Below are 15,696 nucleotides of genomic sequence, written 5' to 3' on the forward strand. Positions count from 1 at the left end.
GCTGGCTATTACGTGCTTTGCAGAAGAAAGAGTACAGCACGGCAAGAGATTTTTACAATCAAGTAACTGCTTCAGAGAAGTGAGCTATGTAATGGTCTGTCTGTCTTACTGCTTGGAACAAGGTGCTGTGAGCCTCTCATCTTCCTGGATAAGCTGAACACAGTCAGCAGGACAGAGGGCAGAATTCATCCAACACCCAGAGGGGAAAACAGAAGTGTTTCCTGTATAAATTCATACCTATTAACCAGAGGAGGGAGGTCTCCAAGCCTCTTTTCTCTCTGGATTAAACTGATTAGCCTCAACGTTACTGTGTATTACTGTGTATTAAAACAACATTCTTTCACGGATGAGGATAGGTTAAAACTTCTTGTTTTCTTTTTTTTTCTTCCACAAATAATCCTCCAACTAAACAAATCTCACCAGGCGTCTATCCTAGTTTCTATCTATCTTCAAGGAAGTGCTACAGTTTTTTGCTACAGTTGAGAACTGTAAGCCCTGTGCATTTGCACAACTGTCTTGCCTAATTTATCCAGAAATATGATAAGCCCATCATCCTGCCATGCGCGAGCTGTGCAGGAACCTGACAGAAAACCATGTTTCATGGAGAACAGACTAGCAGATTGCTGCATTTCTCACGCTTCTGGAAGGGGAAGAAGCAACAGATCAGCACTTACTTCCTCACAGCTGTCACCTTTCCCATAACCTCGACAGACTGGAAATGTGTAGATGTTTGTTTTGCAAATGACAATGATTAAACTCTTATGCATTTAAAAAGAAATTGATGTCATTTCTGCACAGAATCACGTATATACAGCTACTTTAATCACAATAATGTGTTAATAGGTAGAGGTTAATTTTGAAGAGCCTGTTAATGACTGAAGCTTAGCTGAAAGAATCAGTTTGAATCCGTTTGATTTTTAAATAAAATATGGTTTCTTCATTAGCTGGAAAGATCCAGTAGAGAAACGCCTGCTGCCATGGCAACAGCTGTCTCCACAGAGACAGCTTATGAACATCAGTCGCAGGAACAGAACTTGAACACCTGATGTCAGGTTGTCTAGGGAAGAACACCAAAAAGGGGGCACTCTTGCTCATCACTAGAAAATAACACCAGCAAAGCAATATTTGCCACAAGGAGAATAAAATCGAGGCATTACCTGAAAGAGATGTGGTGGCCTAGAAATAATTAGTAGCTTATTATCATTTCTAAGCATGTGACACTCATGTTTCTGCTGCATTTCCAGCTTTTTAACTCAAGGAGATCACGTAAGGTAATACTAGAGGCATCTTAAGCTTTTCTGACATGCCAGGTGGAGGTAACAGAGGTTGTAGTGGTAGATGAGGTGATGCTGTTGGTCAGACATGCTGTCCTACACTATTCTAATGTGTACTAGGAAATACCATGACTTGAAAAATAAATAAGAAAACAATAGTGGTAACAAATTTTTAGAACTTACCTGAAGCATAAAGTGTCTGTCTCGTGCATCCTCCAGTCTCAAATCCTGATTGTCAAGGTGAGATTTCAAACGAATCAAAAACTCATTCTGCCTGTTGATGTCTGTTGCCAAGATCAGGGAGCCTAACTGCTGTTCCATGTCTTGTCTGCAATTAAGGAAAATAAGCCCCATCAGTCATGGAACCATAGGACTCTAATAGCTCAAAACAACCTGCTATAAAACACAGCTAGTATAAAGCTTCCACGATCTTTATGGATCCAATCTGATCAGATTGGTCATTTTCTGCTGGGGTTGATAGGGTACAACTGCTCTAGCTGCTTAAATGGCTTCGGCAGGAAGGGATAATGGGGAAGAAAAACACTTGTTTGCGTAGGTGGATGTGAAAGCTTCCAGAAAGGACTAGGAAAGGGAAAAACAAATAACATGGTACATCTAGAAAAACACATCTTACTCCAGCTGTTCTGAGCTGGGTGCTGAATAATGCAGCTTTAAAGTAGTACTGAACAGAAGTTGTCGGTTTGATGTGAAGGATTTCTAGAGGGAAACAGAGCTTACTGCTTTCAGGTAACTTGTTCATATTCTGGCAAGGTCACCTGCAATTAAACCTTAAACTGCAGGGTCTTGATCTCCATTCCTTTGTGAGAGCAGCAGGACATTCAGCCTACTCCAGACACACCCAACCCGCAGCCCACAGGCCGCATGCTGCCCGGCACATCTGGCACTGCGGCCTCCCCCAGCCCCACGCCAGCATGGCAGCAGCCCGGCCCCTCAGCACCAACTGAACATCAGAGCGCTACCAGCCCCATGGGGGCACAGCGCTGTGCCAGCTCATAGTGATGGCAGATACGGTCATGGGTTTTGATACACTGGCTACACACACTCCTGTGAACAGCAAGAATATGCAGCTGTGCTTTCCATTTTGGTATAGGAATTTGAGAACGTGTTACAAGACTACCAAAAAAAAATTGTTGATTTTTTGGTTTATTTGCAACTCCCTTTTCAGTCCACATAAAGAGTTGAAATCCAAAATTTAATCGTGACTTTTTACCAGATTTTCATCAGCCCCCTCGTATCAGAAATACTCCTTACTTCACACAATCATACCTTACTCGTGTCGTTGCTTTTTGGTAGTATGTAACATTTGTGAGCAACTATTTTGAAGGATGAAGCAGGGAAAGAGTAAAATTTCATCAGGAAGTCTCTGATAAACACCTTGACAGCTCACTGAGAACTGCAACCACTGCCATCAAACCAAACTGATGCGTTAGTTTCACAGAAAGAAGGCCACATATCCCACTAGGTTTACCGTTTTGTTGCTTTTGTATATGTTTTAATAAAAACATCAAAAATTAAGTTTTGTTACTTTAAATACATTAATTATATATTTTATGAGGTTTGCTGTGAAAGTAACACCTCCTGTTTTATTATGTTGCCCCATGGCATCAGAAGCAGATGGTGGTGGTAGGCAGTAAGGGTTGAACCTTCCCAACAGCTGTGCGACAGATGGCAGCAGAGGGACAGTCTGACAGAATGGCATGAATGAAGCAGTGCATGTCACTGAGCTCCTCCATAAGGAAACAGTGGCACCCACTGACATTTATTGATGCTTGCTGAATATTGATGGCAATCGAATAGTGAATGTGAGCACAGTGAGGTGGTGGGTGGATGGTGCATTTCATCAGTGGCAACAGTGAAGGTGGGTCACCACTGCTGGTGCAGAATTTTTATAAGCACAACACGCAGGCTCTTACTCATCGCTGGTGAAAATGCACAGCTAATGGTGTGTAATGGTGTTGAAAAAGAATGTGTTGTAGTTGAGAATTTGCTCTATTAAAGAGTGTTGTTGTGCTCTTTCTATTCATTCTAGTTTCCATTGAAATAATTAGGAGGTATTACTTTTGGAACAATCTTTGTAGATGTGGCTTTAGACAACTCCTTTTCACTCAATGCAGCCCAGGCAAGCCAAAAAGTTGAACAGCCTATTCTGAAGTCTGGCCTCTCTGCCCATGCCCCTTTGAAGAAGAGCGATGGAAGCCAAGGATTAGTTTGAGAGATGAGTTTTCTCTAGCTGACACTTACGTCACCTCCTTGGGCAGATGAGCGAGGAGCCGTGATTCTCGAAGCATGCCTATTGTAGATCTCCAGTGATGATTTTCTAACACGGAAACATTCTGGTAGGAACAAAAGGGATACATGCAAGGATTAGGTAGGTACATATGGCACAGTTACATATCCGTCACATCTTGTGATGCCTAGAATTGGTTGAAAATTGTTTGCTGTAACAAAAGAAAAGAAAACTGATCTGAAAAATCTGTGCTTTTTAGCCACCTTTTGATTTGAAGAATCTGTCTGGATTTCTAGAGTTAAGGACATTGTCTCATAGGTATCCTAGCTAAGATCAACCCTAGTTACTGGGGAAAAACAACAACAAAACAACAACTTTCCAACCATAAGAACTAAAAACAAGCTATGAAGCTAAGAACAAGTCTGATGACTTTTGACAGCAATTCTGTTCATCAGCTGACTTAAATATCCTTCTTCTCTTCTTGCCTAAATACATCAGGATGGGCTTTTGCAACCCTGTCCTCTGACCAAGGAAAAAATAAGGGATGCCCCTGCATGCCTGCTGCAGCTGTTTTGAGCTAAGCCATTGCTACTGGGTTGTCTGCATTTCTCTTCTGTCATACTTCCATGTCTGGAAAGATTGCTGGGTCAAGAATGCAGAGCAAGCATATCTGTGAAAAGATTACACTGGGCTTGCTGAATTAAAATAGGCATAAAGTTAATTTCAAATCAAAACACTGTAGATTCATGTGTTAAGTACCTATCTTTTCTTATGTTTATAGGGAGATTTCTCCCTTCTGTTCTCCTGTCTGCTCTCAGCTATAAGCAGAACTCCAACAGAGGTATTTTGCATTTTGTTTCTGTCTGCACCTCTTGGCAGTGTCTGCTCTCAGCTACCTGCACAGAGCAGGGCACACATTGGGGCCCTCTGCCCACCTTGTCAGACCTCTGTTCTCCTTCTAAAGCACTGCTCATCAGACAAATCCTTTACCTGCATGGAGAGAGGCACTCGTTTCCTTTTCTCTGGCTGGCTCACAGCTGAGTTTGAGGGACTGTCAGCCTCTGCTCTGCCTCTACTTTTACTGTGTGGCATGGGGCACTCCTGAGCTCGGTATGGAAACCTGCTTGCCTGACATTTGGTCATACTGAAGGAGAGCCAAAGCACGACTGAGCATGTAGGCATCCAAGCACATCCTTGCATCTAACTAATAGTTACTCAAAGGAAAAAAAAAAGTCAGGTACCCAATCCAGATTTCCATTTCTGTAAATTCCTGCTCCTTGCCTGCTGCTATTTGAGAACTTAAAGCCAGTACAGCATCTAGTATCCCATATTTAAAGTACATGGAGCAGGGAAAAGGAAAGGTCAAGTTAACAAGTGACAAGTGAGCATGAAGTCATATGACTCCCCTATTAAATGCAGGCAGCCAGAAGCCCTGAAGCCGTTGCCAACAATTAGGAGTCAGCTATTCCACCTAGGAACACTCTACTGCCTTATTAAGCCTAATTGCCATTAGTTATCTGATCACTTAGGCTGGAGGGGAGATTATCCAAGCAGGGAGAAAATCCATGTGATGGCTTGCAGATTGGTGTTTTTAGCTCTGATCCCTAGAGAGGTTGCTTTCCCACAATTTTTTAAAATTATTTTTTGAAAAATTATCAGTAGCACAGATTTATTTTAAAAGCTGAATATTAGGAAGTCTCTGTCACAACAACTGCCTAAAAACTAGAGGACTGCCATAACAAGAACTTCAGGACTATGGCAAAATCTCCAATCTGTGACAGGGCCAGTCACAAAGGTTGGAGTCTTTGAGCATCAATGTGTTCTGGCTGGGAATCCCCAGGACCCAGCTTCTTTCTGTGTCTCAGGGCATAAGGACAATTGGATCCTAACACCACCAATTTCTTACGTTAAACTCAAATGTTGCTCGGGTAGGGCAAAACAACAGAGAACCTCTTGACACATACAAAGCAAGTCACAGCAAACTCTTGATTTCTATTTTCATAGAAACACAGCTATTAATGAGTCTTCCTCAGATTAATTTTTAACTTAGAATATTCAGTTTCTGATACCTTCTTACAAAGGCTGAAGTCGACTCTTCTGAAGGATAGAAATCCTTACATCCCTACAATCACCATTTAATTACTATGAATTACATTTAGTGAAACCAAAATGATTTATAGCATTGCTAAAGTGTATACATATACGATACATGCAAATACACATGCAAAGATAGCCTGATTATACATAAATGGCAATCGTAGATAAAATGCAGTAATTGACATGGGCCAAAGGTTTAAATATGTTCAGAAAAGACCACAGAAAACAGTGGAGGTTGGGTTCACTGATGGTCATTGACCCATCAGTGAGCTGTATTTTTGTTTCAGAAAGCCTTCCACTACTGCTTGTTGGAGTAGAGGGGATAACTACCAGGTGAGAGACAACACTGTATTTATCCCAGGCATCCGTTTCTCTCTGATATCTTTTACTGGTTGCTCTCAGAAACAGGATACTGGTCTAGACAGCCTGTGGCATGACCTATGGTGGTTGCTTTAAAGTCCTTTCCTTATATCTCTGGGATGTTTGTGTAAATATCTACAACTCTTCCTTTTTTTTTTTTTTTTCCCCCTATCTTGTGTTTTTTTTTTTTTGTTGTTTTTTTTTTTAAGTTGCTGCATTCATTAGTTGTTCCATTTTCCTAGAGTCATGTGAAGCAAAAGTTCCCTTTAACATGCCAATTTAAGACATCCTTGCTGTTTACTTGCTTGCTCAAGAAAAAAGAAATACAAACTGACACCATTGTACATATTATCAACCTAGTGAGTATTTTTACCTGGTACAGGCTGGCAAGGTGGTGTTTTGTTTTGATCAAAAATGGCTGGTTGACCCCTGGATGATCCACATCGTGAGCTGCAGCAGCCAGCAGTCCAAGCATGATGTCCGATGGGGTGAGGAAGCTGGCAAGCTGAATCACACATTAATCACAACAAGAAAGCAAACAGTAAACACTTTCCCTGGCCCCATCCCTCCCTTTTGGCAGACAAACAAACCAGCTGACTACATGAAACTGCTCAGTTTTGTACGCAGATATCAAGAACAAAATAAACTAATAAACTGAGAACAACCTTTTTGAGGTGATTATTGAACAAATATCTACAAAGAATCAGACTATGTTAATGTTACTACAATCTGTATTTCTTTTTATTGTTTATAGCAATATACAGATTGCTATACAGGTTTTTGAGAGCTTAAACTAAAAGATTCAGTTTAAAATAGCAAGTACACCAGCAGGTTGGTATGTGTTAGTATCCTCACTCATTATTTAACAACACGAACAACAGATCATGCTTCACTTTTCTGGTACAGCATTATGCTGTAAAATGCAGTGCTTAAAAATTTTTGAAATTTCAAAATGGGCCATTAGGTTATCTCAGATCAGATACTGGTATTTTATAAGAGTATTATTTAATTTTCCAACTTCAGACATAAAAATCTGAAAAGCTACCCAGACTTTTTCTACTATGTAGTTTATTATTCAGAAGCAAATTGTGTTGTCACTGGAAAAAAAAATAAAAATCAGAAGACTTAGTACCTTATGTTTCTAAGAGTGAGTTAGTTATTACTAGCATGATGAGTATGTACAGTCTATGATATGAAAGAAGCATGCTGTGATGAGGAATTAACAAATTTTGTACAGAGATGGATGCTGGCCGTCCTCTGCACTTTTTGTCAGGAGAGACTTGCAGATCTTGCAGGAGATAGAAGTGAAGAAAAACTGAGGCTTGCTCCTATCCTCACAATTTCTATATTCAGGTCTAAACATTTGCTAATTCTAGCATAACTTTGTTTTGTTTAAGTCAAGTCAGGAAAGATTAGTTACGCTTTTATATTGTGGCTCAGCGTTATTTAGGAAGCCTACAGGAAAGCTAGGGATGAACTTCTTATAAGGGCGTGTAGTGACAAGAAAAGGGGAAATCATTTTTAACAGGAAGATGTTTTTACACCATATGTTAGCAAGAAATTCTTTACTGTGAGGGTAGCGAGACACTGGAACAGGTTGCCCAGAGAGGTTGTGGATGACTCTCTCTGGAAGCAATCAATGCCAGGCTGGATGGGGCTGTGAGCAACCTGGTCTAGAGAGAGGTGTCCTGCCTACAGCAAGGGAGTTGAAACTAGATGATCTTAAAGGTCCCTTCCAACCTAAGCCATTCTATGATTCTATGATTACAGTATTAAAGTGCCTTCCAATAATGCATTAAACAACATCATAATTGTCTAACTCTCATTTTGTGAGGGCTTACTGCAACATTTAAGAAGTTGCTGCTGGCTCATGTAGAGGACACCCTTTCAACAAGACCAAAGGGACTGTATGCCCATTTTTGGTGTTTCACTGCCAAATTTAGTGTGTTGAAATATTGATGTGAGGGCTGATGCCCTGAAGTGACCGAGGTACTGCCTTCTACTGGCACTGCTGAGAGGACTGCCACACCAGGTGGATGGTTGGTGACACTGTCACAGCAAAACTTGCCAGAGCTCATACAACAGCACCTAAATACATAATTCACAGGATGGGAGGTGACTTGAGTAGCTTGTTTGAAATTGTAAGCTGACTTCAAGTTTGCAATAATTTTCTGCTATCTAAAAAATTGCTTAAGTGTTTGTTTTTTTTAATCCTGGAAAACAACTTTGAGCATTATCTGAAAGCAACGTCAATGTGAAAGGCTGTCCTTACCTTGGGCTCCCTTAGATAGCAGTGCATAGCTTGTGTGACGTCAGCAGCATGGACAGCATTGTGGTAAGGGTTCTGGCTGTGGTAATCTTCTTGAACCATAACTGGAAAACAAAACAGAACACAAAAGATCCTTTTGTCTCTGAATTTCATGGCCACAACTGGGAACTGGTTTTAAAATACAATTTGAGGTTTTGCATTCAGCTGCCTAAGGAGTTTCTTCAAATACCTGTAGCTTAGACTGGTGCTCTTATTGCGATACCTTCAGAAAAAAAAACAAAATGCACGAAAGGATTTGTGAGCCCCATGGGGATACACTCGGTCTAGTTCATAAATCAACTCTTTCTTGCCTTAATGAAGGCTCTCATTCAGGAGTAAAATAAATAAGGAAGAAAGACAAACTTATCCACAACGGAGTGTAATTATTTAGGCTGCTGTCACGGGGGAGTAATATGTCATTACGGCAGTACAGTCTGATTTACAGCAGCAGGAGGAGAGGCCCTCACATCCTGGCACCATTTGCTGTTTGAGGACTACAGTCCAAGGCATTCCTACAGAGAATTAAAAGATACTGCATTTGCATATTTGAAGAAAGATCTCCTGTGACAGCCACATCTGCGCTTCCATTTTAAAATACTAGTCCCTCCTGTTTCAGTTTGTGGAGCTGGAAGAGTTCCATCTGAATGCATCCCTGTTAACTCTCATTTGCACAGAAGACCACTGAGGTTAGTGCTTCACGTACATCTGCTCCTTGCAGCAATGCCTGCATCATTTTGGGACAATACAACTCGAAGTGTAGAAGTTGCATGTGCCCTCACCCAAAATGCTCTTCTTCACACCATCAAATTGATCAAACATAAAATTACCACAGTGCTCATCTCCAGCCTCGGCCACACCAAAGCAAATCCCAGCCTACACTTGGTTTTCAGTTAATTTGAAGTTATAGTCAGTAACCCTTTAAACCCTCTGTGCTTCAGCTCTCATTAACTGAATATTCACCTCATGCCACAGCAGCTAGAATAGCCAGGGAGATCTGCCTCCACATCAGAGGAAAGACTTCCAGAAGTAACAGTAGTGCATTTTTTAAGAAGAGATCCTGCCTTTGAAACTCTGACAGTCTGACAAAACAGCATTCAGCTGCATTCAAAACATAATGCAGAAAGCAATTGATTTTGGCCAATTCCTTCCCTTTGGTTCGCAGACAGCATGGGGCTAGTATTTCTGTTGGCAGTAACAGCAGCAGGGGCTTTCATCAACACTGTTCAGTGTAGACAGCTTGATATAATTTGTTAAATTTTGCACATAAGCTTTTAACTGCCCTGGGTCTCAGTGGTCTATTAGTGAAATAATGTTGCTGTACCACAATTGTATTGTGCACGGGTAGGTCTTGCAATGCACATCTGCCTGTGTGGGCCTCCTCTGCCTGCCACATCTCTGCATGACATTTTTCTACATCATCAGTGCAACTGTGGTGCTGAGATGCTTAAGTCCAATACAGAGTCTTTTAAGACACTCAACTGACATAACAGGTACTGAATTGAGGTCCCTACTGCCTGTAAATTGTACCCTAGTAGATATCACAGAAATATTTGAAATAATTACGACACTGTGATTTTACACAGATATGCAGAACAAGCAATGCCTTTTTTGAGGCTCTATTTAAGCTGTAACCTGCATTTAATGATGATTTAAAAGTGAGCACTTACCTAAAAACCTATGCAATGTAACCATATCTAGCTGGAAATGGTGAATAAGTCCATGCACATTGAAGAGGTGACAGAGCAGTGTTACGAGACTGTTTCCTAAAAGCAGAGAGGAACAACTTAAATTGCTTTAAATGTGTAGTTATCAACCAAGACTAAAAAAGTTGGTAGTTCCCTTTCACTTGGTTCCCATCACCTTAGTTCCCAACACATCAGCTTAGATGATATTCATATACTCATTAATAGCTTACATATATTATTCTCTTGCACAAACAAGACTTGACTGTTTGTCTGTGTCAGTGAAATGCTATTCTGGTGTCCCACTGCATCTGCTATTTCAGTTAGACACAGAAGGCCAATCGATCTACTGGAAATCTTCTGACAGGATTGTTTGTAAACCACACCATCTTAGTAATCCAAGTTCCCTCCAGAAATGACAAAGAGCAAATGGTTTTTCTGCCACTTTGGCTTGCCATACTGTACAAATCGATTACTTAAATGAAAATTCTGTAGCTTGCAAATTGAAGCTTTTGATTTTATACATGACTGTGAAACACATACATAATCCACATGCTGCAAATGCATCTCACAATGATGCGGACAGGAAAATAAGTTACTGATTTATGATCTCAAGTAATGTTGGTCTTACTGTGAATTTCATACCAGGAACACTGACAAAACTGAGCCTAACTATATATCAAACTACATTATATGATCAATTATACATACACACAGTAGTTAGAAAAGCTTGTGCTGCATAATTCAATGCCAACATTTCCAGAAAAGTTAGAAAAAAAAAAAAACACCTAACAAACCAATCCATACAAAATAAAAACAATGTCTGAAGGGAGCCTTTTCTCATTTAACGTAACTCAGGAGAGAAAATAAACATATGGACATGGAGGCTTACTTGGCCTTGGCTACTGCCCAGAGGCACAGAAAGGTATATTATGAGGACTGCTTAGAATGATTCTTGGAAGAAATGTTTTTATTTCCCTTGCCATTTGCAGTCCTTTCAACTCTTCCCTGACAGTTGCTCAACCAAATTACCCTCTAAACCAGCTTTCCTACATTTTCTGCCTCAGCCAAACTACTTAGATTGGGAGATCTCATTCGTACAAGAAATACAGAAAGGCCAAAGGTGTGATTGCGACCTCTTCAGCAGCTGCCTGACCCACATTTACTGCACAGATATTACTTGGCACATACTAGCATAGGCACACATTTAGAATCATACAATCATTAAGTTTGGAAAAGATCTCCAAGATCATCCAGTCCAACTGTACACCTACCATCAATATTGTCTATTGAACCATGTCCTTTAGTACCACATCTCCTAGATCCTTGAACACCTCCAGAAATGGTGACTCCACCTCCTCTGTAGGCAGCCTGTTCCAGAGCCTGACCACTCTTTTGGAGAAGTTTTTTCTAATATCCTTAATCTTATCCTATCCTTAAAGCCTTAATCTCCCCTGGTGCAACTTAAGGCTATTCCCTCCAGTCCTATCACTAGTTACATGGGAAAAGAGGCCAACCTCCACCTTGTTACAATCTCCTTTTGGGCAGTTGTAGTAGAGTGCAATAAGATCTCCCCTAAGCCTCCTCTTCTCTAGACCAAACAACCTCAGTTCCCTCAGCTGCTCCTCACAAGACTTGTGTTCCAGATTCCTCACCAGCTTTGCTGCCCTTCTCTGGACATGCTCCAGTTTCACTGAGTTTTAATGTCTTACATACTTTTCCTATTTTAGTCTATCCAGATTGTTGACCCAAAGTAAAGGTATTTTTGGTTAAAGGATTATCAACTGATCTACTCATGTATCTAATAGGCCTGTTTTAAAGTTGCTTTGGAGTTTCCTACATAAAGGAAACCAAAACACTTCCTTGAAACTAATAAGTAATTCATAATAAGCAAAAACATGACTATAATAAATATAACAGACACACACACTTTAAATGTTTTCCAGTAGTTATGAACATTCTGGCAAAAGCTTGAAAAGATCAAGGATATGATTTTAAGAGGAGCTAATTGTGTCCAAGTCTCTTCAGTAATCTACACTGGAAAATTTAGTAAAATATTAGATGCTTTTAAGATAGTCACATATAAGATACCCTAAATAGATATATATTTTTCTTTTTTAAGTACTTACCATTTGTCAAGCGATCAAACAAGAAAATGTCAAAATCCCACGTTCCCACTTTGGATAGCATATGCTAGAAAAACAAATACAAAAAGTTGGTAAGTCAAACTGCAAAGTAGATTGAAATCATTATTCCACATTGAAGTTGCAGGAACCAATTACCTGATTAAAGCTTTGCTCAGGAAAGCTATAGAGATGTATTTGAAATAGCAAAGTCTAAGAACCAAATTTAGCTATATTATGAGGACTGCTTAGAATGATTCAGACAGAATCAACAAGGCTGGAAAAGATCTCCAATATCATCCAGTCCAACTGTCCACCTATCACCAAGATTTCCCACTAAATCATGTCCCTTAGTATATCTCGGAGTTTCTTCAACACCACTGTGGGCAACCTGCTCCAGTGCCTAACCACTCTTTTGGAGAAGCTTTTTCTAATATTCAACCTGATTCTTCCCTGGTGCAACTTAAGGCCATTCCCAGATTTTCTTATCTGAACAAAGAAACAAAACTTATACTCTTTGGAATATTATTAAGATGCACAGAGATCTGGAGACCCATCTTACCCGTGCTTGCCCAAGGTAGTCCTCATCCAGCAGGTACAGAGAGGCCTGTGGTATGATTCCACGGAGTAACCGGGATGCATGGAAATACCTCTGAAAACTTAACAGTCTTTTCACCTTTTTCTTGGTGCCAATTTCCCCTGAGAGTGTTGTATCTACAAAAAGCAATCAGTACAGAAATCATGAAGACCAAGATCAAGGACAATGTTCTCAATTATTTATTAGAAAGACACAGCAAAAAGTTTGCTATAATGATTCAGAAATGATAACGTTCATGCTTCTTGACAGCCCTCACGAAGGGGCTCAAATTCCTACACCTCAGCATTATACATTAGTTTAGTTCAGAAAAGAAATACATCCTAATAAACAGAGCAATATAGGAGTTGGAAGGTCTGAGTCCAAGACACTGCCACAGGCTTTAACATGATCCAAGCTAAATCACCATGGGAGGAATATATCATGCAACTCTGGAGAGGTTAATACGAAGGCAAATGAGACAGGACTGACACAGCAGCATGAGTGGTCTCTTGCAAACAAACAGAAGTAATGTTTCGTGATCCGTAGTAAAATGGAAACCTCCTTGCAAGCAAACAGACAGGGGGCTTCCCTCTACTGCTGAAGCTTATAAGTTAACAGCACTTCTTCATATTGGGCAGACTCCAAGCAAACACCAGTGGCCTTATGCACAGCATTTGCAATACAGCAACTACTCTCATTGTCAATTTGTAACAAAAATGTGACACCAGGAGAGAATTCAAAATATGGCCGGAGAGCACAAATGCATGACTCAGCTTTGGAAGAGGGCAGAAAAGAGAAGCAAGAGTAGGTTAATAGCCCCACTGTATTATACTTTCTATATACTATAGCAAACTATAAATGAAGGAAACATGTCAGTTTTCCACTTGGAAAGTATACACAGGTAATTCCTTTTTAGTTATATGAAAGAATACATTCTTCCAAGTCAGCATCCAGATAATTTTATTCCTTAAGGCTATATTAGGAAACATTCATACCTGGCTAAATATGCCAAAAAAAAAAAAAAAAAAAAAAAAAAAAAAGGGTAGCTCTTGCACAGTGATTATATCTGTCATTAATGTAATTAAATTACTTTATTGCTAAGAAGAAGAGAGCACTATGCAGGCTTCCTAAAGCTGGCAGTGACCTAAGTCATTCCATCTGAATTTTTATCAGAACCTCATGCACAACTGCAATGTTTGCATTTTGCAATCTGGTCTAAGTTTTGCAAAAAGAGGCAGTTGTTAGAAGGTAGTAAGTAAGATATGACAGCTTTGTTGATGGGAGGAACCTTACAAGAAATTGATAGTTAAACACTCCTTTTAGAAAATAGTAATGATTTCTTGAGATAAGACACCATAGAGTAATTCACTGGATTTCAGGTAGAAATCAGAGCTCAAGAAAATGCAGCCATGGACTAAAAATACCTCTTTCTATTCCACGTGCTATTCCATTACATGTATAAATGCTGAATATTTGTTCTGTTGTAAAATTAAAATATTATTTGGATATTGTTTTTGTGTTTTATCATTCCAGTAGTTTTTTTCTGATAAGTTCTGATTAGTCTTTTTTTTTTTTTTAAACCTTAGATGGTTCAGCATTTGGATTTCTCCAGAAGCAGATGTGAGCACTTACTGTAGCAAATTTCTTCTTTATATATCCAACAGTTCTCAAACATCATAGCTATGGAGTGATAGAAAGTCAGTAATCACCAAATACTTAAAATAGCTTAGAAGGTGTTTTCTTAGACTTGTAAGTCACAGATTTGTGCCAAACACCCCACTGAGTTTTAATAACAAAAAAAGCACAAAATATCTTTATTACAACTTGGAAAAAGCAGGAATGCTAACAGTCACAATGTCACTGCTGTACCAGCCTGGAGGTTAGATTTTCAGGTATGATGTGCCAGTACCTTCCTGAGTTGTTACGCGTTTTAAATGCTGAAACATCATGACCTATTGAAAGGGTAATTAACATATATACATTCCAGCAGTTATCCAGTCACACCTTTATGTCTGGCAGGCTCCTGTCTTTGCATTTTGTTTCACTTAGTGCTTCTAAGAAGTTGCTGGCATTGAGTTTATTTCCTAGATATCAAAACACTCTTAAAATCAATTCATTTTCTGTGTCAGGTGTTTCTTGACTTCCCAATTTCCCTAAGTCCATCTTTGCCCCACACCTGTCACTGTTTAAAATTCAGATGCAGAATTTCTACAGATGGATGATCTTAGAGCTGAAGGTCTAGGCAGTCCCAGCAAGCAGACATACACTTGAAGAACTATCTGCTGGATTATCTGCTGTTTCAGTAGCACAGACAACACTACCAAAACACTCACGTCTCAGGTAGAAATAAAACATTTCTTATTGTGAAAAATTTCCCAGATTGAACCACCAAATTTAGACTGCCATCAGACAGCACCTCTGAAACAGAACCTGCTTTAGATAAACATCATGTTACATGCAAAATACTATGCAAATAAAGGTAACCCACAACAGTCTGTTGCCCTGCATGTCTACTCTTATGAAAAAAATTCATAGTATTCAAGTGTATTTTCAAACTGGACTCTCGACAGAAGAGTCCAAATGCTGCATTGAAGTCTGTCAACATGCAAACTTTGGATGCTGTCTTGAAGTATATAGCATTAAAAGCATGTCCTTTAGGTCATTCCAGTAGTAATTGATTTATCCAAGTCATGGGACTTGTCAAATGATTACTATAGGTTTTACTGGGTTACTGTGTCATCCTGAGCAACATGCCTCATTATGATGCAACACTCAACTATTACCATCTCATCAACATACGCTCTTTCTCCTCCTCTCATCGGTGTTAAAGAGAAAAACATAATCACGTGAAACAAACAAAAAAAAAAGATCAAAAAGTCAAAAGCAAAGCAGCTCAGAGCAAACGCTGAGATTTTGCCTTCAGCTCAAAACCAGGCCAGAATCTCCCAACAGCACAGAGCCATTCCTGGCTCATGGGATCTGCCAGCTGACATAAAAATCAAGACACAGTTTTAAGATGAAGTGAAT

General features: G+C 39.7%; 1 protein-coding gene across 4 annotated transcripts in view; it reads right to left on the reverse strand.

Moving 5' to 3' along the window:
• The window catches only part of PDE7B (phosphodiesterase 7B), a 167,635-nt gene that overhangs the window by 10,555 nt on the left and 141,384 nt on the right, over window positions 1-15,696 (reverse strand). For all 4 annotated transcript variants that reach the window (XM_085217245.1, XM_085217244.1, XM_085217243.1 and 1 more), the window contains 7 exons: window positions 12,655-12,806; window positions 12,099-12,162; window positions 9,955-10,050; window positions 8,252-8,352; window positions 6,353-6,484; window positions 3,537-3,628; window positions 1,458-1,602 (listed from right to left, as the gene is read on the reverse strand). In XM_085217245.1, the coding sequence (XP_085073371.1) occupies window positions 1,458-1,602; window positions 3,537-3,628; window positions 6,353-6,484; window positions 8,252-8,352; window positions 9,955-10,050; window positions 12,099-12,162; window positions 12,655-12,806 (782 nt within the window). The remainder of the gene's footprint in view (window positions 1-1,457; window positions 1,603-3,536; window positions 3,629-6,352; window positions 6,485-8,251; window positions 8,353-9,954; window positions 10,051-12,098; window positions 12,163-12,654; window positions 12,807-15,696) is intronic.

This window comes from Meleagris gallopavo, chromosome 2 (genome assembly GCF_905368555.1).
Source record: "Meleagris gallopavo chromosome 2, MGAL_WU_HG_1.1, whole genome shotgun sequence".
In the NCBI taxonomy this organism is placed as follows: domain Eukaryota; kingdom Metazoa; phylum Chordata; class Aves; order Galliformes; family Phasianidae; genus Meleagris; species Meleagris gallopavo.